This window comes from Maylandia zebra, linkage group LG18 (genome assembly GCF_041146795.1).
Source record: "Maylandia zebra isolate NMK-2024a linkage group LG18, Mzebra_GT3a, whole genome shotgun sequence".
NCBI lineage: Eukaryota > Metazoa > Chordata > Actinopteri > Cichliformes > Cichlidae > Maylandia > Maylandia zebra.
In genome coordinates, this window is record NC_135184.1 from 25,802,244 (window position 1) to 25,828,921 (window position 26,678).

The following is a 26,678-nucleotide window of genomic DNA, read 5'->3' on the forward strand; positions in this document are numbered from 1 at the left end:
AAAGGATGAGGTATGCCAAATTTTACAAATATATAAGAACTGGATTAAAAGTCAGTGGCAACAATTTTATGGAGTGATGAATTTAATTTTGAACATTTTCATTCAAATTATCAGTTTGTATAGGAGACCAGGAGGGAGGTAAGGCAGTGGGTGTCTACAGCCGTCTGTAAAACAGTGGAGGGTGTGTCATGGTTTGGGGCTGCATTTCAGCCAGGGACGTCAGGAGTCTTGTCAAAAATTTATGACTGCAGAAATTTTGAGCCACCCTACGTAGAACTAAGCCAGGAGAAGTATTGGAAGCTGTAAAGCATAAATAGCATCAGAAGTTTTTAGTAATTAAAAACACCAGTGATATTAATCAGGTTGGTACAGAGCCTTTGTTTATCTAAGCGCAGGCTTTCAGTTACTGCACAGCTAAATTTTCCTGTTCGTGTATTCAGCTATCAGCTCTAAGGCCCAGGTTCTTGCATTCTCTTGATTAAACTGCACTTTTGCTCTCACATGGCACACTGAATCCTCTCTTCAGACCACATGGTTAAATACAGTAAGTCAGACTGAAGAATGCTGTAGAACCAGTATGACTAAAGGAGCCACTTATGTGGTGAGTACAAACATTTATGGACAGTTCATCAACTGCCAGAAAACAAAACATTTTCATGGCTCCAGTAATGAAGGTTTAACACAGGTTTATACAACCATCTTTATTGAATTTTACAGTATAATGTCAAACAAACAAACGTGTATTTACAACAGCAAACGTGTAAGAGACAGTTAAGAGCTTGTTATGCTGGTGAATCTCTTCTTGAACGGAGACAAAGTGCAGCTTCACTTACTGAAACAGAGGATGACGGGATTTCAGACAAGTTCGAGGTTGTAAGTAGTAAACGGCACAGCAGACAGAAATGACACCTCACCTTTCGACTTCCATATCATTGGCGTGTTCACCTGCATCTCCATTAGTGAGAAGCGTTTCGCCTGGCTGACTGTTGTCCTGCTTCACCTTCTTCACATCCTCCTTCACCGGACTCTCCTCTGGTTTCCTCTGCAATACACAGCAGTAAAATGAGGCTCACCATTATAGCTACACCACATCAATGCAAGTTAAAAAAACCTCACCTTCTTTCTGACCAGGTGGGAGATGTCAGAGACTGCAGCTGTGGAGGTGTTGCCATTGGAAGTGGATGTGCTTTTAATCTGTTTGGAAGTTAAATATCACACTTCTTTTACAATCCTGTTGGGCTTAAGTTTGTTTCACAAAGTGTGCCATGAAAACTTGTAACTGACCTCTGAAGTGGAAGAAGAGTCTCTGTTCTTTACAGTGGAACCATCACAGGCAGAGGAAGTGGAGCCTCCATCCTGAAACAGATTGCACATGCAGCTCAAAGAGAAGCCAAATGCCAAAATGATGGCGGCTATGCTGTGATCATCTCACGAAAGCCTGCTGTTCACCGGACCTTACAGAGGGAGGTGTGACTAATGATGGATCGAGTTGCCAAATATTTTTCACCAAGTGGTTTACTTGTGAAGACGTGTAGCAACAGAACACAAATAGAAACACTGAACTTCACATGTCACTGAAGCACCAGCATGGAGCATGTATTTTATGAATCCCATTTAACAACTAAAACCAAAACAATTCAGGCATCATGCTTTGTGGATAGCACCACTTTAACCAGTGTGCTCTGATGACCGTCCTCCAGCTAAATCAAACTCCATGCCAAACTCACCAGTGCATCCTTCACAGCCGCGCTCGCTGTCTTCAGGCTTTCAGTGGCGTCCTCCACCTTCTCCTGGATCTCTGGCAGCAGAGCTTTGAGCTCCTCCAGCTCCTTCCTCTCCTCTGGCAGAGCCTCTGGACCTTCGGCTTTGTCAAGCATCTCCTGCAGCTTGTCTGGAATTGTATTAATTATTGCATTGATGATTCTCTGGAAGCTAATTTCACTCCAAGAGCTGATGCTTACCAAGCCTGTTCTTTATGATAGAGATGGAGCTCTTCAGAGACTCGATGGCCTCGCTGTACTGCGTGTTCAGGCTATAGGTCACACCGAGCTGGTAGCGAGTCTCTGCCAGCAGGCGGCTGTCTGAGTCCAGGTGATTCACCTGCAGCTTCAGGCACTCCTGGAAATCCTCCAGTGCTTGTGGATAGTTCCCTGAAAAAGAGAAGCAGCAAATCAACACCTGACATGTATTAAAAAAAACAAACAAAACTCACTCTGCATTCTCAGAGTTTCATCCACTGTTCAGGGTCAGCAGGCATGGACACGGCAATGAACTGAGAACAGTACAGACTTCATCAGCTAAAGATCTTTAAGTGGTGATGCGACCGAAAAAAACCTGTTCTGTAACTACCGGGTGTGGATGTGAGCATCCACTCAGAAAACTAGCATTTCAAAAAGTTGAAGCTTAGACATTTTATGGTTCAACTAATTTAGGCTGCCCCCAAGTGGGCAAACAGCACAATGGCAACTTTTTAGCTGTGTTGCAACCAAGTGTTAGGTACACAAATCCGAACTAAAGAAATCTCAAGCTGCTCACAGACTTTTAGTCCTGACAGAAACTGAGCACCGCTGCAAACACTGAGCCATCAACACAGCCTCAAGCTCATTGCATCAAAGAGAAAACAATGATTATGTGCAAAGCTGCACATTTGTTCAGACCTGATTCTGCAGAAACTTCACCCAGTTTCAAATGAGCCTGGGCTGCCATTAGCTGAGCCTCCTTCGTCTCTTTCCTTTTATAAGAACAAAGAGGAAAAGGTTACAAGCTTGAAATGCAGGTGCAAAATGATAAGATAAAAATCATGGCTCTGAAGTGTTTCCTTTACCTTTTGTAGATGACTTTGGCCACTTCTAACATCTCCCAGGCCAGCTGCAGGTTACCCACCTCCTCATCGTCACTGTCCTAAAAGAGGAACAGACAGAAAACATGAAATTCAAAATTCACACAGTCAGCTGAGTCCTTTTTTAACATGCGAGCTGTTTGTTCAGTACCTTCTCCCCAGTGGCATCTCCTTCACCCTGCTCCTCTGCATCACCTTCCATTTCTACATCGTCGCCACCTTCCTCCTCATCTTCCTCGCCATCTACAAGCAAATGTCATGAGTTTAGATACACTGCTCTGCATGCTTCAGCATCTAACACTGCCATTACCAAGCCAGGATCAGGACAGGAGGAGCAAAGGTCACCTGCTTCCTCCTCAGCAGCTGCTTCTTCCTCTTCAGCAGCAGAGTCCATCTTCTCAGCTGGCTCCTCTTCTTTAGCAGCAGTCTTCTCCTTCTTAGCAGCGGCAGAGTCCCCCTCCTTCTCCTTAGCAGCAGGTTCAGAGTCGTCCTTTGCATCCACTTCCTCCCCACTCTTTTCCTTCTTATCTTTACTTTCAGATTTGCTTTCATCATTCTTATTGTCCTTTTCAGCCTCCCCCTCTACCTTTTCTGTGTTTTCCTTTTTGTCACCAGCCTCGGCTCCTTCAGTCTTCTCCTGTGGATCCTCACTCTGCTTCCCTTCAACCTTCTCCCCGTCTTCAGTTTTCTTCTCCGCCATGGCGTCGTACACCTGCACCCTCAGCTCGTCTCTGGTCTTTTCTGTTGACAGCAGAACAGTTGGGAATGATGTGTGCACATTTAGATTAACTGTAACGAGCCAAATAACACATTATTCCCTTACCGTCTACATTGTCTGTGCTCTCAACATTGGAGTCTTTGGGTTTCTCTTCTTCCTCCTCCGACACTCCCTCTAGAGCATTACCCAAGACCGAGTTCTCCATCCTACAACAAGTCTGGCAGTCAGAGCGGCCCCTCCATCCTCACCTTAAAGAGCTGGACTTTCTCATGTTTAAACCTGATTAACCTACCGTGCCAAATCCAGGAGAGCTTTGCCATACCAGAAGAAAGCCTCGCCACATTCGTCCGCTGTGTCTCCAAACTCTTTAGCCCTATAACAAGAATTTACCATTTATTTTAGAGTGAAAAGCAGGCATCCATTACTGCTCACGTGCTGCTTCAGAACAAATTAGAAAGATTCCTGGAGTTAAAAAACTAGGCGTATAAAAAGGATTAGCGAGTAATTATTCCAACTAGGTTTAAGCTTAAACAATAAAACAGAACCTAATGGAAATGAAATATATAAATTAAGAAAAACACTAAGCTAAACTAATGTCACCGCTTTCTGCTCACATGCAAAGAACAGCTGCAGGCAGTTTGTGATTTGCATAAACACGTTCATTTTCAAACACCAGAGGGGAGAAAAAAAAAAAAAAAGCTGCCGTTTTGCATTTGCACCAATCTGCACACCTGCTCAGAATCAGCCTGCACGAGGCACTGTCACCTATAAACTCTTCAATCATGTAAACAGTGAAACACACGGTTTAGTTTTAAGAAGCCCAAGTGAGCGTTTTAAAAGTAACCACGAGGGCCACTTTATGGGACCATTTCACGTTCAACCTCACTGAAACTCCAGCGTGACTTGAGGGTAACTCACAGCATGCCGCTGGCCTCCTGCAGGGTGCTCACAGCCTCCACTACCTTCCCCATCACCAAGTGCTTCTTGCCGGTACCAATCAGCTTGTTGGCCTCCTCCATGTTTACCACACCTGACGGAGAGAAACAATCGGTCAGCTCAGCTCCCTGCCTGGACTCTCAGCTCAGGTCAAACTGTACCTCGGCCTTTGGTACCAGTTTGTATCGTTTAAGTTTAAATAGCAGAGATGCCACTACACACCTTTGACGGGAAAGAACAGTTTAAAAAGAAAAAAGACCCCCGGCGGCGCGCGCGTCCCAGCTCGTGTCTCGTGCCGCTCAGACTGACTGTGTTCCGTTGTTTCAAATTGGCGCGAAATACCCCTGCTCCTTCCGGTCGCTTTCCTTATTTGTAGACCCGCGCGGGAGAATTCTTAAAGGTACAAAGTACTAACAAGAGGACTGCAAGTACCGCTGCTACAGTTACACGCATTACTACCTCAAGTACTTCTGCTGCTATTGTTATACTGCTCCTTGTATTACCACTCCTATTCATTATACTGCTAATCCTTCCAGTGCAATACTAAAAACAACAATTGAAACTGTTATAATGAGTACCGTTGATGCCGGCAGCCCTGTTATTATTGTACACACGGGCTTCTTTGACTATGAAACAGTCCCAACAACCATTAATCTTTAAGAGACCTTCAGGAAGTGTTCCCTAAAGCTTGCCTGGGGATCTTAAGGTCGTTTTGCAACACTTTTAAGAACCTTTGGTCATTTTGTTTTTTATTTCTAGTAATGTCACCACTAAAACAACAACAAGAACAACAACACAATTACAAAATATTAAATAAATAGGATATTTTGAAGAAAATGTCTTCAAATATGTAAATTACCCACACAAATGTGACATAAATGTTACATGGTTAGATCAGGTCAGAGTTATTTCTGTGACCTGCTGTTTAGTGTGAATGTTTTTTTGTCTTAGTTAATAGACAGCGGCATCACAGTAAAAAAAAAAACCCAAAACTATGATTGAAATAAAACGTACCATTATTGAGTCATTTATTGGATCATTTTGCAAAGGTATAGTATTTTACTATGTAAGTAAAAGTAAAGAAATGTAGGTGATCATTTCTTTGTTGTAACAATGCTTTTTAGCAATAAATCCTGTACTGTTGGAAATATTGTTTATTTTCCCCATCAGTGGTGCCACATTTGTAAGGAAAATGCATTTGTTGGTTGAGTGTGTGGGTATTTTATCTGCCAAAAATCTTGTTCTTCTATTGGCTCTTGTTTTGAGCTTCAGATAACCCAGATGCTAACATTTCGGTGCCTGATTAGTGGCTGATTAGCGCTGTTCATTGATGAGTCCAGTTTCTGCTTACAGCTGTTGGATGGTAGGGTCAAAGTGTTGAGATGTTGTGGAGAACACTATGCTGATGGATGCACCAGTAGGGTAACAGCTTTTGGTGGAGGCTGTGTGATGGTGTGGGGCAGCATCTCCCTTACTGGAAAAACCAGACTGTCAACATTGCAGATGATATCAATGCAGAGAGATGTCAAGATGAGATTTTGCAACCAATAGCAATCCCATATCTCCACAGTCTAGGACTGAATTATGTCCTCCAAGATGACACACGCCAACTCCACCGAATGCTTGTGGGATCAGCTTTGACATGCTTTTCGTGTCAGAGTGACCAACATACTCTCTTGAAGAATGGGACGCCATCCCACAGCACTGTGGGACCTAGCTGGTGACTAGCAGCAGGTGATAGGCTTTTGTAGCTGTGTATGAGTCTTTCACATACCACAGAGGATGCTCCTTGTTAAATAAGTAAGCGATTAAATTTTCCAATATGTGTTGTTTCTTCTGGTTTCAATCATCCAATTCAATACCAGACAAAAGCAGACAGCAAAACTCACATACTCAACTCTGCTGCTCAACCCATAAATGCAACAAAAAATGCAAGTTTTTACTCATTTCTAATGTTTCTCAGAGTTGTTCAGTATAAGGGTAACTGTTTAAGGATAGCCTATCTAGTAGAATTTGATGGTGCTATTACTGTGTTTTAGTTTCACTCAGCATGTATGTAAAACAGCAGTACACACTGCTCCCATGTCCTGCTGTGAGGAGCACTGATACTCCAGCTCCCCTATGATCACCTCCTGCTGACTCCAGTGTGCCGCTGCCTCATCAAAACAAGTCTGGACCTGACAACAAATCAGCATCATACAGATATATTTCAAATCATCCTCCCCTAAATACCTGACAATGTTGGTGAAGGGGGAATTTGGATTTCCATTCCATTATATTTTTAAACAAAAACAAAAGAAAATATTGGATGAAATATGATTATTCAGTTTTTAAAAAATAGTAAAAAGTACTTTAATTACATACAAAAAGATTTATAGTGGTCATTTATGAGCTTTAGCGATGCTACTAGGTTGAATTTTGTTCACACAGAGCAATACTTTCTGTTTCCACCTGTATCCTGTCTTTGTAGGTGGCCAAGCTAAGTGAGTACTGAATCCACCTACATATCGCACAAGCTAATAATCTTTTCATCTAACTCGCTAAGGAAGATCAAATGATTTTCAATGCATTTCTTTAATGCCATGCCCTGATACTGAGTCATTGGAAGTAGCAGAACTAGAAAAGCTTTTCTTTCCTCAAAGTCTGCCAATAAAGCCAGATAACCCTAAATGAGCTTTACTAAACTGTACTAATTTAATAATTGTGGATTAAAAGCACCAATCATTTGAAGCCATTTTTCAGTCCATCGTCACATCTGTGACTGCTACAGCTGTTTTGTTATTCAGCACGGCTGAATGAAGCTGGGATGAGAGCTGTGTGAGAGCCCTTCAAACATCCAGCTGCTTTGGAATCACTAGGGGAGCAGATGTACTAATTATGGGCATATTGTGAGACAGGAGATGAACACAGCGCAGTGTTTGATCATTAGCCCACCGCAGTGCTTCTAACAGGAGGTTATTGTAGGCCCTCCCCTCTTATTTAGCCCTTGATGGAGCTCCATGGTAACAGTGTGCAAAGACACTGCTCGGTGACAGCGAGAGGCTGAACTGACAGCAGCCTCTGTAGGTCGACTGAGGTGAACTAACATAACCTGAAAAATAGAAAGAAGAAGAAAAAACACACACTGTGGTTGGTTTCCTGAGTTTAAAAATGAATTTAATAATATATGTACTCAGAAGGTTTTAGCCAAAATGTTTAGGGCACTGGCATTAGACTCACTAGTGTGAGAGAAAACATTATTTCATTTAGGTTTCCCAAACAGGACACAATACACTTTTTTCAGTACACTATTGGGGCATGAATAAATAGGTAAACAGGTGTTAACAGTAGCACAGATTGGGCTTCTTTCCCAACTGGTCGTGGGAGATGGCGGCCCCTCTCCGAGCCTGCTTCTGCTGGAGGCTTCTTCCTGTTGAAAGGGAGTTTTTCCTCACCACTGCCACCAAGTCCGTGCTCAAAGGGGATTGTGTAATTGCTCGAGTTTTGTCTGTATTACTGTAAAGTATTTACCTTATAATATAAAGTGCCTTGAAGCAACTATTTATGTGATTTAGTGCAATAAATAAAATATATAAATATAAAACTAGATTGAATCATTCGGGTGTAGAGTTTGAATTAATGTCATAATTAAAACCTGTCTTTGCATTTTCATATAAAAGAATGACTGCTCTGAAAAAGGTCTACTATAGCTGAAAACCCCCCAACTCAAAATTAACCACTGTCTGGATTCCTGAAACCGGTTTCTCTTCCCTTTTGTTGTTTTTTTTCTCTTCCTGAATTATAGCAACTGTTACACATAAGGTTTGCTGTCACACGTCAATAATACTTTGGTGTAATTAGATTACACCTTGGTACCCCAGGTAACTCTCCTAGGTGTTAGTAACAGTCCCATAGAGTCTGAAACTTTAAGTTAAAAGGCACACAGAAAACTCATCCTCTGCAAAGGCTCTGACAAATGCAGTTTGAAAGAAAGTGGTTTGGCTTAACAATCATTTTAATATGCTGCCCATGCTGCACCTCTTCACCATGTTCAAATAAAAATTAGCCTCTAGCTTCTATTTAATCTCCCTGAGAGACAAACAGGTGACCCACAATAGTTCATTTATAGTTTATTACTTATTATTTATCCATATCATATAGCACCGGGCATTTCTTTTCTTTTCTTTTCTTTCTTTTTTTTTTTTTTTTACCTAAATGGACTTGCTTAGAAATGTAAGTAAAATGTAGCAACTTCCTCTTCACAAGATTACAGAAAATACAGACAGCGGAGTCATTCAGTAAATCTAGTGGGAGTGATGAGGAAATTAGAAAGAAAAATACCTTCTGGCAGCTCACTGGATAGAAGCAATAAGATGTTGCAATAATAATTTAAAGGCAAGTCCAGACTTCAAGGAAGTGCTTCTAAAACACATCATGTGTAGTTGAAACCTAAATCGTGAACAGATTTATTGTACTTGGTATAAAACAGGTATATTTACTATTGTTTTCTAGGGGAAGTGTTATTTCTACTTAAAAGAAAAAGAGGAACTTAGCCCTCATTGAAATGAGTCCACAGACAATTGGAAAAAAAATATGCTCCATCGGTTGAGTATCACTAGTTTCTTGAGCTAGTAAGTTACTTTGCATATTACTGGTAATGAGAAAAAAGGCAGCAGAAGTGAGGTGAAGCTGAAAGAGTAATATGATACTATTATTTACTGCTTGTGCATAACAATGGATTGGCAGCACATCGTGAAAGAGGTTGAGTCTTATGATGGAACCTCATATGACCCCTGGATTAAGGAAGTGCCAGCCATTAGACACCTGTTCATTTATATATTTTTAGTTTTACATCAATAATTCAGTGTATTACAGTGAATGGGGATAGTTCAAACACAGAGGGTTAGCTCCTCTGAGATTATTAAACAACTTAACGCCAAACGCAAAATCTTGAGGTTATTTCCTGGAGTCCAGCCTTTATTTCTTACTCCTCTGGGTTTCACAAGAGCGTGGATTCCCAGAAAAGTCATGAGGAAAGGAGGGAAAAATGCAAAGTCATGCTACATAAGCGCAAGCTTCACATTCTGTGGGACTGACTGAAGTGGCTTCAGTTCACGTTCTGAGCGCAGTTATCGCGAGATGTGAGTCGTTTTATAAATTTCCCCCCCGAGCCCGAGTCTCTTACCTCCTGCACTCCGTGGGCCGTGACTGTGTGGTGTGAAGAAAAAAAGTGAGGTATGTGACACTAACGAACATGTAATTGTGTTCTTTAGAGTCTTAACCTTAAAATGACATTTTTTCTTATTGGTTGTGAAGTTTGCAGTTGTGTAGCCGAAGCTGAAGCGATATTTCAACAAGTGGGTTTTTCCCACATGTGAAAAAAAAATCGCTTTCAGAAACTCGGAGAAAAGGATGGCTCGTTGATAATTTGTTTCCGTTTCAGTGAACGAAAGAAAGAGCCCGTGTGTGGCTTATTTTAGAGTCAAGGAAATATTTGAGAGTTTTGCTACAGCTGCAAACCAAACTCACACAGCTAACCCAGGTGGGTTAATCCCTGAAGATGGATGTTATATGGCAAAAGAAGGGTTAGAAAACAGGTGTGACTATTTATATAAGGAAACACATTAGAGTCGAAGTGGAAGTGCTTTGCGGTTTTATGTTTTTGCCACCTAATGTACTGTGCGCCCAATAATAGGTGTTTGAGCTGAGGTGGTGAGCTGCCATGCGCCTTAAATTATACACTTCACTATAATACAAGCTTATACAGTTAAACGGTTTGCAATGTTGAAATTTTGTATGTTATTGTTCTATCCCACTGTGTTCACAGTGATTTATATCTATCTATCTATCTATCTATCTATCTATCTATCTATCTATCTATCTATCTATCTATCTATCTATCTATCTATCTGTCTATCTGTGTGTGTGTGTGTGTGTGTGTGTGTATAGATTCGAGCTTTAATAAAGAGGGGGGTTAAATTAAATAAATAAATAAAAAGTGCAAGTGCACTTTTTTTTGCTCTCCATAAACATGAAGCAATCATTTTGAGTAAAAAGCAATGAAAATATTTTAAATCAAAGGTTTATTCATACCAATAATCAATCTTTAGGGAAATGTGCCTGGTATAAACTGAATGAATGCATACCAATCAAGTGCATTTTATTTAACCAAATTTCCCCAAATGTAATGTTTTACATTGTACTTAAGTAACACATTACATGGAAGATATACGTGCAATCAAATTACTTAGTTTGCATTTTGTGTTTACATATTTTTTTTGAATGTATTAATATATTAGCTAATATTGTGTCTATATACACAGTAGATATACTTAAAAGGAGGACTTAAAAGGGAGCAGCCAAAAGAAGAGGAAGAAGAAAAAGAAGAAGACAGCTGCTGACTGTAGAAATGCCACAGACAGTGGAAACCACAGCTAGATTTGCTCTGCAGAAAAGAAAACGTGCTAACATAACTTATCTCCAGCATCTGTTAGGTTTCTAAGCTTTCCTACTGGCCCATACTGAACAACATATGCATACTGGTTATATATTGGTTATTAACACTGGCCTAGTCAGTCTCTATTTATAATCACATTGGATAAAGAAAAACAACAAATCCTCCTGTCGGAGAAGCTGAAACTAAAGCGTTTTTAGTGTTGTAGATTTAGGACTACTTCATCTAATGCCAGTTAGGGTTAGGAAAAAAAAGGTGGTTTGTTTTCACTTCATTGACTGATTTCTATGTTATAAGCTCCACACATCATATCACTCAGGTTTACTTATTTGGATTATTGAGCATGCATCAAGAAATGCATTCATTGTTTAAAGGACCTTGTCAGTGATAAGTGTATTTAAACTGAGCTGGTTGGTTGACTAAAAGATTCATTTGTAACTACTTTGATTGTGGCAAGCTTTATACTTGGGATGTGCGCCACTTGTCGCCTAGGCAACTAATTGTCGTTGTTGTGACTAGTCGCTACCAGACTTACTAGTCTTATAATCTAACTGTTAAAATTTTAATCGATATCCAATGGCAGTAAATTATTGTCCTAATTATTATGCTGCCTTCTACCACTAGATGGTGCATAGATCTTTTAATCTAGGCCTCATCTTTTTGTTAACACTATTAGCATGAGATTGTCGATACAAGCAGCCAAAATTAGTTTTCTCCAAAAGGCAGATGGACTCTGCCTTAGCGATAGGGTGAGGAGTTAAGTCATTTGGGAAGGTTTCAGAGTAGAACTGCTACCCCTCCTTGTAAAGGAGAAGGCTAAGGCTGCCACCTTGCTATCTAATAAAGCTGCATTTTGAGTTTACGTTTGTCTGAGGATTCCAGCACCTCTTGACAGTATGACGTGACCACAGAATGGACCCAGCAAATTTAGTAAAGAATCGGCAACAGGCATCCTATCTGGGTGAGTTGACGAGGGAGGAAGCTTGGTGTACCCTGGCTCTAGGAGGGCCTCGTAGCATCCAAGCTGCAAGCGTTACTGCCTTTCCTTTGCTCAGTTCCCCAACGATAACAGTTGATGGGTTTAGGCTGTCATCACTGCCACTAACTCTCCAGCCTCTGAGGCCTGACCACTCTCTCCCTGGGGACAGGAACTGGTGAAGGGACAGGCTGGACCTGTCCCTTCACCAGTTCCTGTCCCCAGGGAGAGAGTGGTCAGGCTTCAGCATCAGCCTCAGTCACCAGTTCCCCACCCACCCCACCCTGAGCAATCTGGTGCTGCTCCAGAAGTCTCAGCACCATCTGGTCCTGGTTCTGAACCCGAGCCAGAGGTCACCACATGGTCTAGTCCTGAACCCTGTCCAGAGCCCAAAGGTCCGGGGCAGCGGATGCCAGCACCTGAGCTTGAGCCGGTGGGTCCTGTTTGGTCCGTGCCCGCAGTGTGCGCTCCGTTGTGAGGTCCTGCTCCTTCCAAGCTCGCCACCAACCAAGTGGCCAAGCCTCCCATGTTGCCTCCATCGTCTCCCATTGAAGCGCGACCTTCAGAACTGCTCATTCTTTGTTTTTGATTTGGACTAAACTTAGAACTGAGTTGACTAATATTGACTTAAAGAAACCTAGGTTAAGTTTAAAGGAACTAATGTGGGTTAAATGACACAAATACGGATTTAAAACCAAACCTGAACTGGAAAAAGGGCGAGAATTTTACTTTTGTTTTTTGTCTGCTTGTTTTATTTAATTCCTACAGTGCCACTGTATGAGATTCCACTATAGCTTCTGTTTCTTGAAGGTGGTAGGACATTTCTCTTAATTGTGTGCTGTTGTTCTTGTTTTCTCTCATCAGGTTTATAATCTGCTGCCGTGCTTGACCAAACATTATTCCCCAACCTTCATTTATAATCTGAATGTTCTGCTGGTATTGCGTATTTTTAATTTGTTGGTCTTGTTTGTTCATGAGAAATTGTGCATTTCTTCAAAGTGTTCACTTTGGACTTCCAAAAATCTCTCCTGTAGTTGAAATTTCTCTTCTTGGATTCATTTAATCCTGTTTTCTAGATTTTGATTTTCCTTCCTACTTTCACAAACGCCCTTTGGATGGATAAAACACCATCTGGGTAATTTAGCCGGAGAGGAGAACCGGTGTAAACTTTGTTTTTTGTGACGGTACATACATACAACATAAAAAATAACATATATATCTATATACATTCTAGTGAAGAGGTGTTAGTCACATAAAAACAGTGTTGGTGGGTGTTTCACATAACAGAAACTTTTCCTTGTTCTGCAAATAAGGAAGACCTTTTGCACACAGAAACAGCACAGTGTAACACCGACTGCTTTCTTCTTCTGTAATCCAATCAGATTCAAGATGTCTGCAGGCAATGCACAAATTGGAAAGCCGGCCCCTGATTTCACTGCCAAAGCGGTGATGCCGGATGGACAGTTCCACGATCTGAAGCTGTCAGACTACAGAGGTAAAGGACAACCTGCGTCTCACCTTCTGTTTGACATGCTTTGATGGTCCTCCTCTCTGCGATTCATTGTTTTGTGATCCTGCAGCATATTCAGCAGAGATTCATTTACACTACAAAAGATGAGAATTAATTAAAGTGATGCATTCACTAGTCTCATTGGTGTTTTTTTTAATGCTTTGGTACAGGAAAGTACGTCGTGTTTTTCTTCTACCCGCTGGATTTCACCTTTGTTTGTCCGACTGAGATAATCGCTTTCAGTGATGCTGCCAATGAATTCAGGAAGATTGGATGTGAGGTCATTGCCGCCTCAGTGGACTCACACTTCTCCCATTTCGCTTGGTATTTAAAAAGCTTTGTATTTTACACATTCACAGTGACCATATTCATTTTTATTAAGTCCTCATACTATCTTTTGGTGACTGTGCAGGGTCAACACACCGCGTAAGCAGGGTGGTCTGGGTGCCATGAACATCCCCCTGGTGTCTGACACACGGCGCACCATCTCCAAAGATTACGGGGTCCTGAAAGAGGATGAGGGCATCGCCTACAGGTGAGTCTAATAATGTGGAGTCCTCAAAGGGCTGGTCTTAATATTTTTAAAGGAGACCTAGGAGCTGATAATTCTCTCTATTACAGGGGTCTATTCATCATTGACGACAAGGGCACCCTGAGACAGATCACCATAAACGACCTCCCAGTTGGACGCTCTGTTGAGGAGACCTTGCGTTTGGTTCAAGCCTTTCAGTTCACAGATAAGCACGGAGAAGGTATGGTGCTCTGCTGTGCCCATGTAATGTCTGCATTCTGGGTCTTGATTTTAAATTCTGTTTTCTCGCCCTGCTTTCTACAGCTCACATTTACTTGCAGTGAAAATCAGCTTTTTACCAAATTATAACTTTTGAATGTAAACTAGCTAATGGTTTTTCAGAAATAATGTGTGCAGAGAGTGCAAAGACCACAGAGGCTTATTTAAATTCAAAGGTTTGCACTCTTATCTGCGCAATGTATCATGATCTCACAAACTGTCATTTTAGTTGCCTGTTTTTGCATGCAGAACAGAGTTGGTTTATTTTTAAGGTGCAATATGTGTGTCACTTTTGCACACCTGCATTTCATCTACCAGCCAGGACTCATTATAGTCTTATCTTTTCAGTCTGCCCCGCCGGCTGGAAACCAGGAAATGACACCATCAAACCTGACGTCCAGAAGAGCAAAGATTTCTTCTCCAAGCAGTAATAAGCCCATGGCCCGAGTCTGCTATCTGCTGTAGGAGATTTCATTTTGTGATTACATTTCGAACAATATTTACTGAAGCCGTTGTGCCTGTGGACGAGTGAGCCAGCTGTTGTAGTTGATGTGCTGTTTGTGTTTTGTTGTTTGTAGCGTGAACAGTGCACTTAGACCAAAGTATGTAATTGTGTTAAAACACTGCAATTATGTATGCTGTATGCTTCACGGTCTGACAGAACCAAATGTGTGTTTGTTCTCTCATGTCATTCCCCATTTTTGTTACATACAAAGGACCAAACTGTCTGAAGCATTTCACTGAAATTAAGTAGAAATTCACCTGCCTATTATGTATTTATGTATCACGCTTACACGACTTTTTATGGTATTGTTAAGCACATTAAGAATATTTTGGAATGATGTACATTTACTCAGATACGTTATAAATTACACAATAGCACAAGAGAGTCTATGATTCCTTTATATTTATTGCATCTTTTTCCTCAGTCAACAGTTATAACACACGGTTAAACAACAAAAACAGGCCAATGCTGAATTATGTCCATGTATGAAGATCTTTAATAAAGCAAACAACAGTTTGCATTTTTTCTTGATTGTCAGTTTTCTTACACCCACGTCACACATTATAAATATATAGTAGCTGTTTGATTACAACACAGTTTATCCACAAACTTTAACACCAACTGTCCAAACAACTGAAAATGCCAGTGTAAGTTAACAATGAATCTATTTTTTTCTTTCAACAGACCTCACAGCAGACACTTTGAATTTGTCAAGGGATGAAAAAGTAGTGAAATCAATGCTATGTTTAGGCTAAGTGTTTTGGATTCACTGAACTTCTCTATTACATATTCTTTTTTTGCTAGTCTAAAAGACACAAGGATATAATTATTATTTATAATTGTTACACCATACTTATCCAGTTAATGTAAAGCTGGCAAAAAGAAAGTGCCTGTAATGGCCATGCCTACTGGTCTACATCGGGGATGTCAAACTCATACATCGTGGGCTACATACAGCCCATTTATATACGGTGAACCCACTATGACTACATTTTTAACCCCACTTTATATAAGAAAAATAATTGCATTTTCAACAGTATGTCTCAGTTTTACCCAGAAAAGTAGTTTATAATTCACAGAAAATGTCTTTTTTTCTTGCAAGGAGCCATTGTGAAATTACATCATACAAACGGGATATTTTCTGGGGTTTTTTTTGTTTTTTTTAAATTGTTTGTGTATCACTTATTACTTTAGCATAGTATGAATGACCACAGGAGAGGTCTTTATCAGTAATAACAGCTGTAAAACCTTTAACAATACAGTTAAAAATACATCTATGTCCTCCTTCACATTTTCCAGAACATTCCAGTGGGTTGGACTGGAACCTTTACAGGCCAGTTCTGCCGCCCCTGGTCTGGTCTTAATGTATTTGACTCGAAGAAATAGACCTATGTAAACCTATTATTTGTGAAGAATTTGAAAAATTAAAAACTTTTTTTATGGTTTAACAATTTTTTTATTCCTATATTTTAAAGTAAGGTCAGTTTCCCTGACCTTGTTGCTTTCCTACGAAGTTAAGAAAAACTGGACCAATACAGTCAGTAACTGGACCAATACCAATACTGTCAGTGCGCCCCAGGGTGGCTGTGGCTACAGTGTAGCTAGCCATCACCAGTGTGTGAATGTGTGTGTGAATGGGTGGATGACTGGATATGTAGAGCGCTTTGGGGTCCTTAGGGACTAGTAAAGCGCTATATAAATACAGGCCATGCGCCATGTTTTGGGCGGGAAATTGCTAGCGCTCCCCCCCCCCCCCCCACACCTGCCTGGTCACGGCTAATTATTTAATAACTCCTTTCTTACCTGCTCACCGTGGTAATAAGCTTCCCGAAACAACAACCAAAATCGCATAAGAGCTTTGTTAAGAAGAATACTTTGGCGAAATTTAATATTGTTTGTTTATCTTGCTAGCTCGTTTATTGATTAGTAGTACCACCTAGCTAACCTCCGGCCAAAGGAAAGAAGGAGAAAATGGCAGCTGGGAAGATGTGCATGAAGAAAAATAAGGAGGAAACTGCCGAGGTTTGAATTCACTACATAAAAATGCCATATTTTAGGTGTTATTTACTCAATGTTTGTATTTCTAAGTTCCTGTTTAACGGATCTGTGCTGGAAGATGTTTAAGGCAGTCAATGGCGACATCTTGTGGCCATGATATGACTGTGAATATGTTTTCTCCTTTCTTTTCTTTTATTTAAAGTGGACGGAGTTATTCCCGAACGACTTTAAATCTGCGCAGGAGTCTTTACTCTTTGTGAAAAGGATGATGGTCGTGGCTGTCTCCTCTATCACCTATCTCAGGGGTATTTTTCCAGAGGATGCCTACAGATCCAGATATCTGGAAGGTGAACATTCAGAGAAACTAGCTAGGAGTTTAATAAAATCAGTATTCGGTGAAAAAATGTACACTTACTGGATGCTTCATAAGGTAAAATACACCTATTCAATTAAAAACGTTTCCTGGTCTGATAATTTCAGGTGGTAGGTTCAGAATTTAGCTTCAACAATATGAAAGCATGGATCCGTCCTCCCTTGTATTATTGTTTGGGCCTCTTAAATCCCTCAAAGTGTGCTAAATTTAAATGACACAGCTTACTTTAGTATAGTCTCTGACGTATGTTCCTACCACAAAACTCAAATAATTTCAAACTCGTACATAACAATGAGTTCACTGTATTCCAGTGGCCTCTAAAGAGCATTTTTGGGATGTGGTGTTACCAGAGATTCAAATCATCAATGTGAAGCCAACAAATCTCTGTCTTACTACTTTTATTCACTGACTATAAAAGGCTGTTTTCTTTTTGTTGTTTTGCCAGATTTTTGCATCAAAATCTTGCGTGAAAACTGCAACACTCCTGGTGCAGCCAAAATTGTGAAATGGTAAATATAAAATCCCTGCTTTAATGCTAAGAAAATGTATAGAAGGAGAGTTTTATTACCCTGGTTAATATTTGCAAGTGTCCTTATTTGTTTTGTTCAGGTTGATGGGCTGTTTCGATGCATTAGAGAAACAATATGTAAGTCGAGCCTATTGTTCAACTGTTGAAATATGTAATAATGTGCGGTGCCGTTAATATTTTTGTTAATTTTATTATTTTGTATGTTATTCTCTGGACAGCTCCAGCTTGTGTTCATTGGGGTAAGTGTATATGTAACATGAAAGAGACAATTTCCCGGTTACATAGACATGTCTAAAACTTACGATTGTTACAATCCAGGTCTGCGCTGATCCTGATGAACCCAATGTAAGTTCTGTTAAATTACTGAATATTCAAATTACAGCAGCATGTGGCCTGATCGGAAATGATAAAAAAACGTATGAATCATTGTCTTACTTTGCAGCGGATAATTGAGTCCTACCACTTCAAATTCAGATACAGTGCAAAGGGACCAGAGATGGACATACTCAGGTAGGAATAAGTTTAAGCATGCCACACAGACTGAGCCCTACCCAGCTGACTGGCTGAAGCTGATATAACCTCTGTGCAACCATAGGAACAACGGTATAAAGATGCAAGTGACCATGGACGACACCAAAAAGGCTTTGGTGCTTCTCATCAGGAAGCTCTTTCTGCTTATGCAGAACCTGGACGTCCTCCCCAGCAACGTCTACCTGACCATGAAGCTCTACTACTATGATGAGAGTAGGATACTTACTTTTAATGAATATCCTTGTGTCTTTTAGACTAGAATTTTCCTACTAAAAACTAAAAATATTATACTGTGCTCTTCTTTCAAAGTCACCCCTGCTGACTACCAGCCGCCTGGTTTCAAGGAGGGCGAATGTGACAGTCTGTGGTTTGAAGGCGTGGCCGTGAACTTCAGGGTTGGTGAGGTGGAGACGCCCTTTCACACCTTGAAAATAGCTGTGTCAGCAGAACAGGATCGGGTGGAGAAACTTCAGAAAGGAAATCATCTGGGGGAGACTAAGCAGGTTTCTCAGGGGGCTTTTCCAGAGAAGGAAATTGAGAAGGTAGGCTACAGAAAGGGGACTGTTTAAGTACTGGATGATATCTTTATAACAGTCTCAATCCTGTTTACAAATGCAACAGGCAGTTTATCATAATATTCTTAAACACTTGGTTACAGAATCCTCCCAAGAAAATATATGAAGGAGAGGATCTGCCTTCTGAAGACGGTGAGTCTATCAGGGCTGGGTGATCCATATTTCTCAAGAAGCCACATGAGAACTGTACAAAGGAGTATTGGGGGCTATATTAAGAAAAAAATATTCATTTTGAGAGTACAAAGCTGATTAAAGCTGTTGTTTCAAGTCTGCCACAGCTGCTACACTCTGCGAAATGCCTTGTGTTGATGAATGACTGAAATCATACTTCAGAACTGGTTTTAACAGCAAGGAAATTATTTCTCTTTTAGCACATAAACACAGTGTGCTGATGGGTATGAGGACGTTGAAGAGATGGTGCAGAAAGCCTCATCTGATCAAAGGAAAAACCACACAAACTCAGAAAAGTTGTCTGGATTTATTCAAAATGACATGCCTGTCAAGTTAGAAATGCAAGGATATCAATGGTTACACATTCTCGCATTAAAGAGGACGTATGCTGTGTCATAAGCCACAGTAAGACAGCTGATAATGTTTTTTCACCAACTCCACTACAAAGGCATTTTTGGGCATCGGGTATAGCAGCCGTGGGAGTTGTTTAGCTTGAAACAACAGCCTGTATCTTCACATTTCAACTTTATTCTCAAAGTGAATAATATTCTTTTTGTTAATGTGGCGCAAATACTCTGTTGTAGAACTTTGGGCTGTTGTGAAAGGCAGATAAAATCTATATTGAGCAGGATTAAGTTCACATAATAGATGCAGCCCTCCACAACAGTCCCACTTTCACATGTGTTCCTCTTGGGAAAACTGATCGCCTACCCTGGATGTGCTGCTGCTGTTTAAACCCTCACCCTAAAACAAAACAAAACATAAAATTGAACAAAAGACTTACACTGCTGACTTTCCTCTAAACAGAGTCTGCACAGTTTAAGAAACCAAGGCGACCCATGGCAAAGGTACAGTGGTACTAGACTGTAACAAAATCTAAGAAATAACATATTTGAGCTTAATTAATAATAATTATTAATTTTCCAACTGTTTACTTTTTTGTCTGTCTTAGAGGACTGCAGCTGCCAGAAATCTTGCAAGAAAGAAAAGAAGAATCTAACCAACAAGACAAAAGACGTGTGAACAACCTGTTAATTTTAGTATGACGTTATTGTACAATTCATGTTATTATCAAATGTGTTAGACAGGTTCCTTTGATAGTTCACTCTACCCAGACATTGCTGTTGCAGTTTTATTTCACACGACACGCTATATCATTCATAATTCATATAAAAGTACTCAGGTTTTCATTTAAGTGTACAAAAATAGTTTCATGTGTATAGTTTATAAAATAAAGCTTGATTGTAAACATTGTTGTGCAAATGCGTAAAATACGTTGAGAATCATCTCATTTACATAAATGGCCAAAAAAGGTAACCAAGCACGAAACTCAATATGAAACTCATTCGCACTCAAGTAGCTAAAATCAGTCAAGATTTAGATTTTAATCACAAAGCTAAGAGCTTGAATTAGATTGAATTGGTTCAGAATGCAGTTTTAGTGCCTACAATGTGTTATATTTTCCTGTAAATTAGAAAAAAAGTGTGGATGATTTGACTGTTAGTTGTTATTTGGAGCACAAACAGTTGATAGTTTTTCCTTGACTGAGAGAGATTTCCTGATCTAGAGTCTCTGTCTCAGTGCACAGCTCTGGCTTGCTGTGGCTGGGTGGTCTAGAAGAGGCTGTCTACATCGCCCATCTCCACAAACACAGTCTTCAGTTGGGAGTAAAACTCGATCGTCACCTGGCCGTTCTCCCGCCCTATGCCTGGGGAACATAAGGGTCACAAATGCACGCCCACTTTACTTACTGTAGTTGTCAGATGATGCATTTTTCCAGGTATAGAACTGATCTGAGTTATTCAGTTACTTACTTATGAGTTTGATTAATAAAAAAACAAAACAAAGTAATGATATGCCGTTCACATTTAGCTCTTGGCCAGCTTGAAAACGAGAGTGTACCTGACATTTTGAAACCCCCAAAAGGCACCTCCACAGGAGTAATGTTGTAGTTGTTGATAAAACAGGAGCCTGCCTTTAGATGTTCAACCACTCTATGGGCTCGCCTCACGTCCCTGCAGAACACGCATAAAAGCAAATTTAAAATCTCCAAAAGTTGATTCTGTTCATGAACAGAATCAACTTTTGGAGATTTACTTACCTGGATAATTGATAATGCATCAAGACAAATTTAAAATAAATAAATTCAGACACCAAAGCAAAATAAGAGGCTGACATGCGCGATCTTTTGGTTGTTTGTCAGCAAGGTTTCGCCAAAACAACCACATGAACAAACAACTACATGAAACATGCTGGAGAGCTGAAGCATGGGAAAGAAGGGACCCACTGAGTGTAGATGACTTTGTTTGAGGGATTAGGGAATTGTATGTGTTATATGTGTATGTGATACACTGGGACTCAGATTAAGTGACTTCAATTACTGGTTGGTTTGTAGCTTTAAATGTGGTTTAAAAAAAAGAAGAAGAGAATTTGCACATATAACAAACCAACCTGGTGAAAACACCTGCAGCCAGACCCAGTGAAGTGTCATTAGCCCTCTGCAGCACCTCGTCTTCTGTCTCAAAGGGTAGCACAGACATGACTGGACCAAAGATCTCCTCCTTCACACAGGTCATGTCATCAGTGCAGTTACCTATGAAGGGGTAAAATTAAAGGATTTCAATCCACTGACTTCAGAAAACTTGTGGTGTTACAGTTAAATTTAGTAGGGGGAGATAGTTTCCAGCACCGTAACAAAATGCAAAAATAGAGTATTTTATAGAAGGTCTACCTAATACGCATGGTGTCATGTAGTATCCTCCTCTGAGCTTGGGATCAGATGGGACATAAGATTCACCCCCACACAACACTGTAGCGCCCTAGTAACAATGCAATCCAAGTTGAAGTTCCTGCACATAATCCTACTGGTGTACACCTGACAAAATAAAAAGAACTCCTTGAACGAGTCTTACCTCTTTTTTTGCTCGATCAACAAAAGACAGGACTTTATCCAGATGTGGTTGGCTGACCAGTGCCCCCATTCTGGTGCTCTCTAAAAGAGGGTCTCCTATTTCGATCGCTTGGGTCCTCTTTACCACCTCCTTCACAAACTCAGGCAGAATATCCTTCTGAACAAAGACCCTCGTACCATTGCTGCACACCTGTGATGCAGATATACAACACTATCAAGTAACAGGCTTCAATGTGAACCAGACACAAGCTGAACCATAGAGTGATGGTAAAATATAACAGCATATGAAAAAAAAGATACACTACCTGGCCTTGAGACAGGAAGTTGGCCATGAGAGCTCCCCTCACAGCGTTCTCCAGATCACTGTCCTTAAATATGAGCAGTGGAGATTTTCCTCCAAGCTCCAAAGTCACTGGTTTGACCCCCTTAGATGCCATCTCCATGATCTGTGGCACAAAAGCAAATGGAAAAACATCCAGTTATTAAGACATATAAAGAAGACGTCGGCATCGTTACCACGACATTTACAAATCCCAATTGTTTACTATTAAATGTCCTAGTCACAAGAAGTCTAAAATACCACGTACTTTCTGTCCTGTGGGCACACTACCAGTAAAAGACACCTTAGCAACATCAGGGTGTTGACACAGGAGGCTGCCAGTTTCCTGGCCCCCCTGGACCACATTGAAGAGCCCCTCTGGAACTCCGGCTTTGGCGTAGATCTCTGCCAGCATGACTGCTGTCACAGGTGTCACCGGTGACGGTTTAAACACCATGGAGTTACCTAATATGGAGAAAAGATGACAAAGAAAAACATGGATTGTTTGAATTCTTTTAATAAGTCTGCACATTCAGTTGTATCAGTCTCTGTGGAATGCTATCTAAAGGTGAAATGCTGTAATTATTTTCTGAACTGTTTTGTGCTCAAATGAATTGCTGACATTTAAAGATGGTAACACCCACATTTTAGTTTTAGTAGCGCAGCAGTTTATGTCAAGTGACCTTACAAAACATAGTCTTGCTGTTCATTTGCTAGAACGTGCAGTTATCCTAACTTCAGATGCCCTTTCCTCACCCCACAGTCTAACTTCTTTTTTCTTTTTTTTTTTGCCTGTCCCATTTGGATCTTTAGCCGTGAGAATTGTTGTCTGAAGGCCAAGAAAGATGCCAAGCGGATTTACTTTACCAAGTGGATCATCATGGCCTTGCCATATTGGTCCATTTGATTGACCTTTATTGTAATTATGTATTTATTTTATTTTATTTTTGGTTGTTACAGACGGGACAGACATGACTGGGGGATAGGACAGGGAGAGAGAATGAAAGAAAGAGAGGGAGAGAAAGAAAAATAGAGGGGAGAAGAGATGGTGAGAAAGGGGGGAAGAAAAAAAAAAAAAGAAAACCAAACAAAACACCTGGATCACCTGTATGGAGATAAAAAAAACAAAACAAAAAAAAACAGAAGAGAAAACGAACAAAACAGAGCAACATAATAAATACACCACCATCACAATAAACTAGCTAATAGTAGATAACAGTAGATACTAAATATTACATGCTATTGTGCAGTACACAAGATTGACAGTGCACAATGTGCTTTGAGGTAGCAGCCAAGAAAGGTGTAGTTTGTGTTTGTGAACACCCGTGTGTACACCTGTGTGCACACCTGTGTGCACACCTGTGTGGATCAGCACGCTTGTATTCAAAAGGTTTCTCCATGTAACGATCTGCTAGGGAGTGTGGGGAGCCACAGCCCCGTCCCCCAGGGCATGAAGCAGGTATGGAGGAGATCCAGGCCCCAGACATCCAGAGGCCCCAGAGTACGAGGACCCAAGGAGGAGCACCACAGGGGCAACCGCGCCACCCTCCTGGGAAGAGCTGAGGAGAGCCCCAAACGAGAGGTCACGGAGCAAAGGCCAGAGGGGGTTGCAGTGACGTGCCCGTGGGCTCTGCTGGCAGCCAGCTGTGCCAGAGAGGACCGAGCCTCAGGCCCAGATGCCAGAGACCTGAGGGCACCCCACCCCCTGGAAGGGGCCCAGCTGGGCCACAGGCGCCAGGCCCCGCCAATTGGACACCAGGAGTGAGTCGGTACATACATGAGCGCCTAGCCCCAGACACCAAGAACCACCATCGTCTGAGGGCATCAGCCACTGGTAGGGAGTGTGGTGAGGGGAGATAGGCCTCCATACCTCGGAGAGCCTGAGATGTTCCCAGAGAGGTGGAGTCTAAGACCCAAGCTGACATATAGACACAGATGAACAGGCGCACGCAGACACAAACGTGCATTCCCACCCCCATATACACAATCAAATACTCGGCACTCATCCGACGTGGGGACAGACACAAATAGACACTGTACACACATTCACACTCCCCAAACATACTCTATATCCCAGGTCCGGGTACCCCTGCCCCCAGAGGGGCAAACCATACCCGGACCAAGGAAATGTAACCCTTCTCTCTGGGGTGGAGCAAAGCAGACCGCCTCCTTATGTGCAGTAGAGAGAGAGAGACCCCGCATCCCAGACCCCAATCTGACGGCCAGCACCTTCTCCCAGCCCCCCAGCCCCAAAGGTTAACAGAACGGGAGTGAGTGAGGACCCCAAACCTCCCTCCGCCCGCTCATATGTAGTGTTGCTGCGTGCTGTTCTAAAGTGCATTTAAAACAGTCTAACTTCTTAAGAAAATGTACTGATTCATTTTCCAGGAGTTTAAAGAGATTTTCTTAAATGTAGCAAACCAACAAAGGCCACTGGTGTTTTGGTCGTGGAAGAAACCCATACCGCAGGCCAGGGCTGGAGCAGACTTCCAGGCAGCGATCTGAAAGGGATAATTCCAAGCACCGATGCCAACACAGACTCCCAGCGGCTCTCTGCGAGTGTATGCAAAGGATCCCCCAGGCAACTGGACATGCTGGCCTTGATAAAGGAAAACAGAAGCATTGACAAGGTAAAACAAAGGCTGACGTGACATTTATAAAGCCATATAAATATGGCAAAAATATACGATAGCTATACCAACCTGCTAAAGTGCTGGCCAGTCCTGCATAGTACTCTATACACAGTCTGGCAGAGTCCACATCCAGACGGGCCTCTGTGATGGACTTCCCATTATTGACCACCTCCATTTCAGCTATTTCCTCTCTTTTGCTCTGTGCATTAAAATCAGGGCATATGCAATCTAATATATTAGATGACTCATGAGATCTTCCTTTTGCAAGATATAACAACAACTTTGTTGAGCTGTTCTTCATTCTAAAAAACAAAACAAAAACATATAAACAACAAACACCTCAATTATATGTGCAGCTTCTATCATGACCCTTGCCCTCTCCATCCCCGACATTTTGCTCCAATAACCGAAAGCCAGTTTGGCAGCCTTCACAGCTTGATCCACCTCCACAGCACCACAAGGCTCCAACTGGCACAGGACACGGCCTACAACATGGAATGTAAGATAGCTCAAGCGTCCAAGTAGGCAGACTTTCATGAAAACAACAGGTTGCACACAGTTTCCATTTGGCACAGTCATCTCTATGATTCCAGTCGTTCTTTGATGTGAAGGAAAAATAATTATCGGCCTACAGCAGCTACAGGCAACTGTGCTGTGAATTTTGTGGCTCGCTTACACTTTAGAGCTGGAAATGTCATTTTCAGTGATGGTAACTGTGATTAGATAAAGAGCACCATGCATAAAGGGTGGGGCTGCATGCAGGCTCTGTGCTGGCTCAGATGGAGTTAAGAGAGTTGAATTAAAAACAGGGACCGGGCCTCAAAGAGCATCAGAATATAATTGGACTAAAAATGTGTAATGCACGGAGCAGCAGGCTGACTATCAGGCATCATTAACTGATAATGATGTGCTCTCATGTCTTGGTTCTGCTCCAATGAAGCTGTGCAGAGATAACACTGTCCATACAGGACTGCTGGTCTATAGCAGTGACTAACTGGATACAGTATATCAATCAACATGTGTAGAAAGTTTACTTTTATTGAAAAACTAGTTACCAAGTTTAGAGGTGTATTTGACAAAAAGACTTTAATCATTCAGAAAGTAACGTTGAAATCATTTTCCCCTACTAAAGATTACCAGACATACATATTCACACAGCAATGGCCAAAGTCCGGTGATAAGGCAGGGTCAGTACTTTTTTTTCAGTATTTACGAGCTGTGTGTTTTACCGGTTGCAGGTTCGTAAACAATGTCCTTGCTGCATTTCTCAGGGCCTGTCCTCCTCTTCCCAGCCCAGAAGTTAAGCGGGAGGGTGATCTCCACCGAGCCGGAGGAGATGCACCTCACTCCAGCAGCCAGAAGAGCAGCTGCAGGGCGCCGCAGAGGGAGACTAGCGAGTCTCCGGAGCATATTGGAGCTCGTCCCGTAGCTTCAAGTGTCACTGATGACTGTAAAACATGCAGTATGCGGGTTAACGTCACTATACCGATAACGCTGGAAAATCTAAAAAGGAGTCTGACTCGATTACAAGCAACTCCGCCAAACAGTTATGTGCTAACGACTCTTTCACTTTACTGTCACTTTTAAAATGTCATTATTGGATTTAAGTTTTGAGAAAACATACCTATAAGACGTTTAATTTGTTTTCGAAGAGTCCAATCTCAACTCAATTGAGAATATCGTGTTTAGTTGCCATTACAACGGTACTTTTCTGACGATTCACCAAGGGGCGGGCCAAATTTCAGCCGAAAGCCAATCGGCGCTAACAGGCCAGTGGCGTCTGAACGTACTATACGATTGGATAGTTTCACTGTCGATCACTTAAAGCGGCTTTACGAATATACTCTCATATGTTAAACATAATTAAACGTCAGTAACTATTGCATGGCTGTAAAACTTTCTTAATAAATACAAGCAAATAAAAATATATA

At 41.4% G+C, this 26,678-nt stretch overlaps 4 protein-coding genes across 4 annotated transcripts; 2 read left to right on the top strand and 2 right to left on the bottom strand.

Moving 5' to 3' along the window:
* Positions 1–686: 686 nt before the first annotated feature.
* Positions 687–4,871, bottom strand: LOC101479863 (nuclear autoantigenic sperm protein). Its single transcript, XM_004567143.4, has 14 exons — positions 4,716–4,871; positions 4,476–4,587; positions 3,850–3,930; positions 3,663–3,763; positions 3,185–3,580; positions 2,991–3,082; positions 2,825–2,901; positions 2,658–2,731; positions 1,962–2,150; positions 1,728–1,891; positions 1,285–1,356; positions 1,117–1,194; positions 915–1,042; positions 687–832 (listed from the first exon to the last, which is right to left on the bottom strand). The coding sequence occupies exons 2-14, from the start codon at positions 4,574–4,576 to the stop codon at positions 826–828; spliced, it is 1,560 nt and encodes a 519-aa protein (XP_004567200.4). The 5' UTR covers positions 4,577–4,587; positions 4,716–4,871; the 3' UTR covers positions 687–825.
* A 4,729-nt stretch (positions 4,872–9,600) lies between these two features.
* prdx1 (peroxiredoxin 1) lies at positions 9,601–15,227 on the top strand. The gene is made up of 6 exons (XM_004567144.4): positions 9,601–9,707; positions 13,285–13,397; positions 13,583–13,736; positions 13,825–13,947; positions 14,034–14,164; positions 14,551–15,227. Exons 2-6 carry the CDS (start codon positions 13,292–13,294, stop codon positions 14,631–14,633), a joined length of 597 nt encoding a protein of 198 aa, XP_004567201.1. The 5' UTR covers positions 9,601–9,707; positions 13,285–13,291; the 3' UTR covers positions 14,634–15,227.
* A 1,152-nt stretch (positions 15,228–16,379) lies between these two features.
* zte38 (zebrafish testis-expressed 38) lies at positions 16,380–19,974 on the top strand. The gene is made up of 13 exons (XM_004567147.3): positions 16,380–16,522; positions 16,619–16,729; positions 16,908–17,052; positions 17,524–17,587; positions 17,688–17,724; positions 17,826–17,846; positions 17,926–17,952; positions 18,050–18,117; positions 18,203–18,351; positions 18,448–18,680; positions 18,797–18,845; positions 19,692–19,732; positions 19,837–19,974. The coding sequence occupies exons 2-13, from the start codon at positions 16,679–16,681 to the stop codon at positions 19,882–19,884; spliced, it is 933 nt and encodes a 310-aa protein (XP_004567204.1). The 5' UTR covers positions 16,380–16,522; positions 16,619–16,678; the 3' UTR covers positions 19,885–19,974.
* Positions 19,975–20,245: 271 nt separating this feature from the next.
* Positions 20,246–26,509, bottom strand: aldh9a1b (aldehyde dehydrogenase 9 family, member A1b). Its single transcript, XM_004567145.6, has 12 exons — positions 26,372–26,509; positions 25,977–26,195; positions 25,087–25,232; positions 24,817–24,946; positions 24,579–24,713; positions 22,383–22,579; positions 22,101–22,241; positions 21,797–21,985; positions 21,616–21,703; positions 21,336–21,477; positions 20,787–20,899; positions 20,246–20,592 (listed from the first exon to the last, which is right to left on the bottom strand). The coding sequence occupies exons 2-12, from the start codon at positions 26,155–26,157 to the stop codon at positions 20,498–20,500; spliced, it is 1,557 nt and encodes a 518-aa protein (XP_004567202.1). The 5' UTR covers positions 26,158–26,195; positions 26,372–26,509; the 3' UTR covers positions 20,246–20,497.
* Between the last annotated feature and the right edge of the window lie 169 nt (positions 26,510–26,678).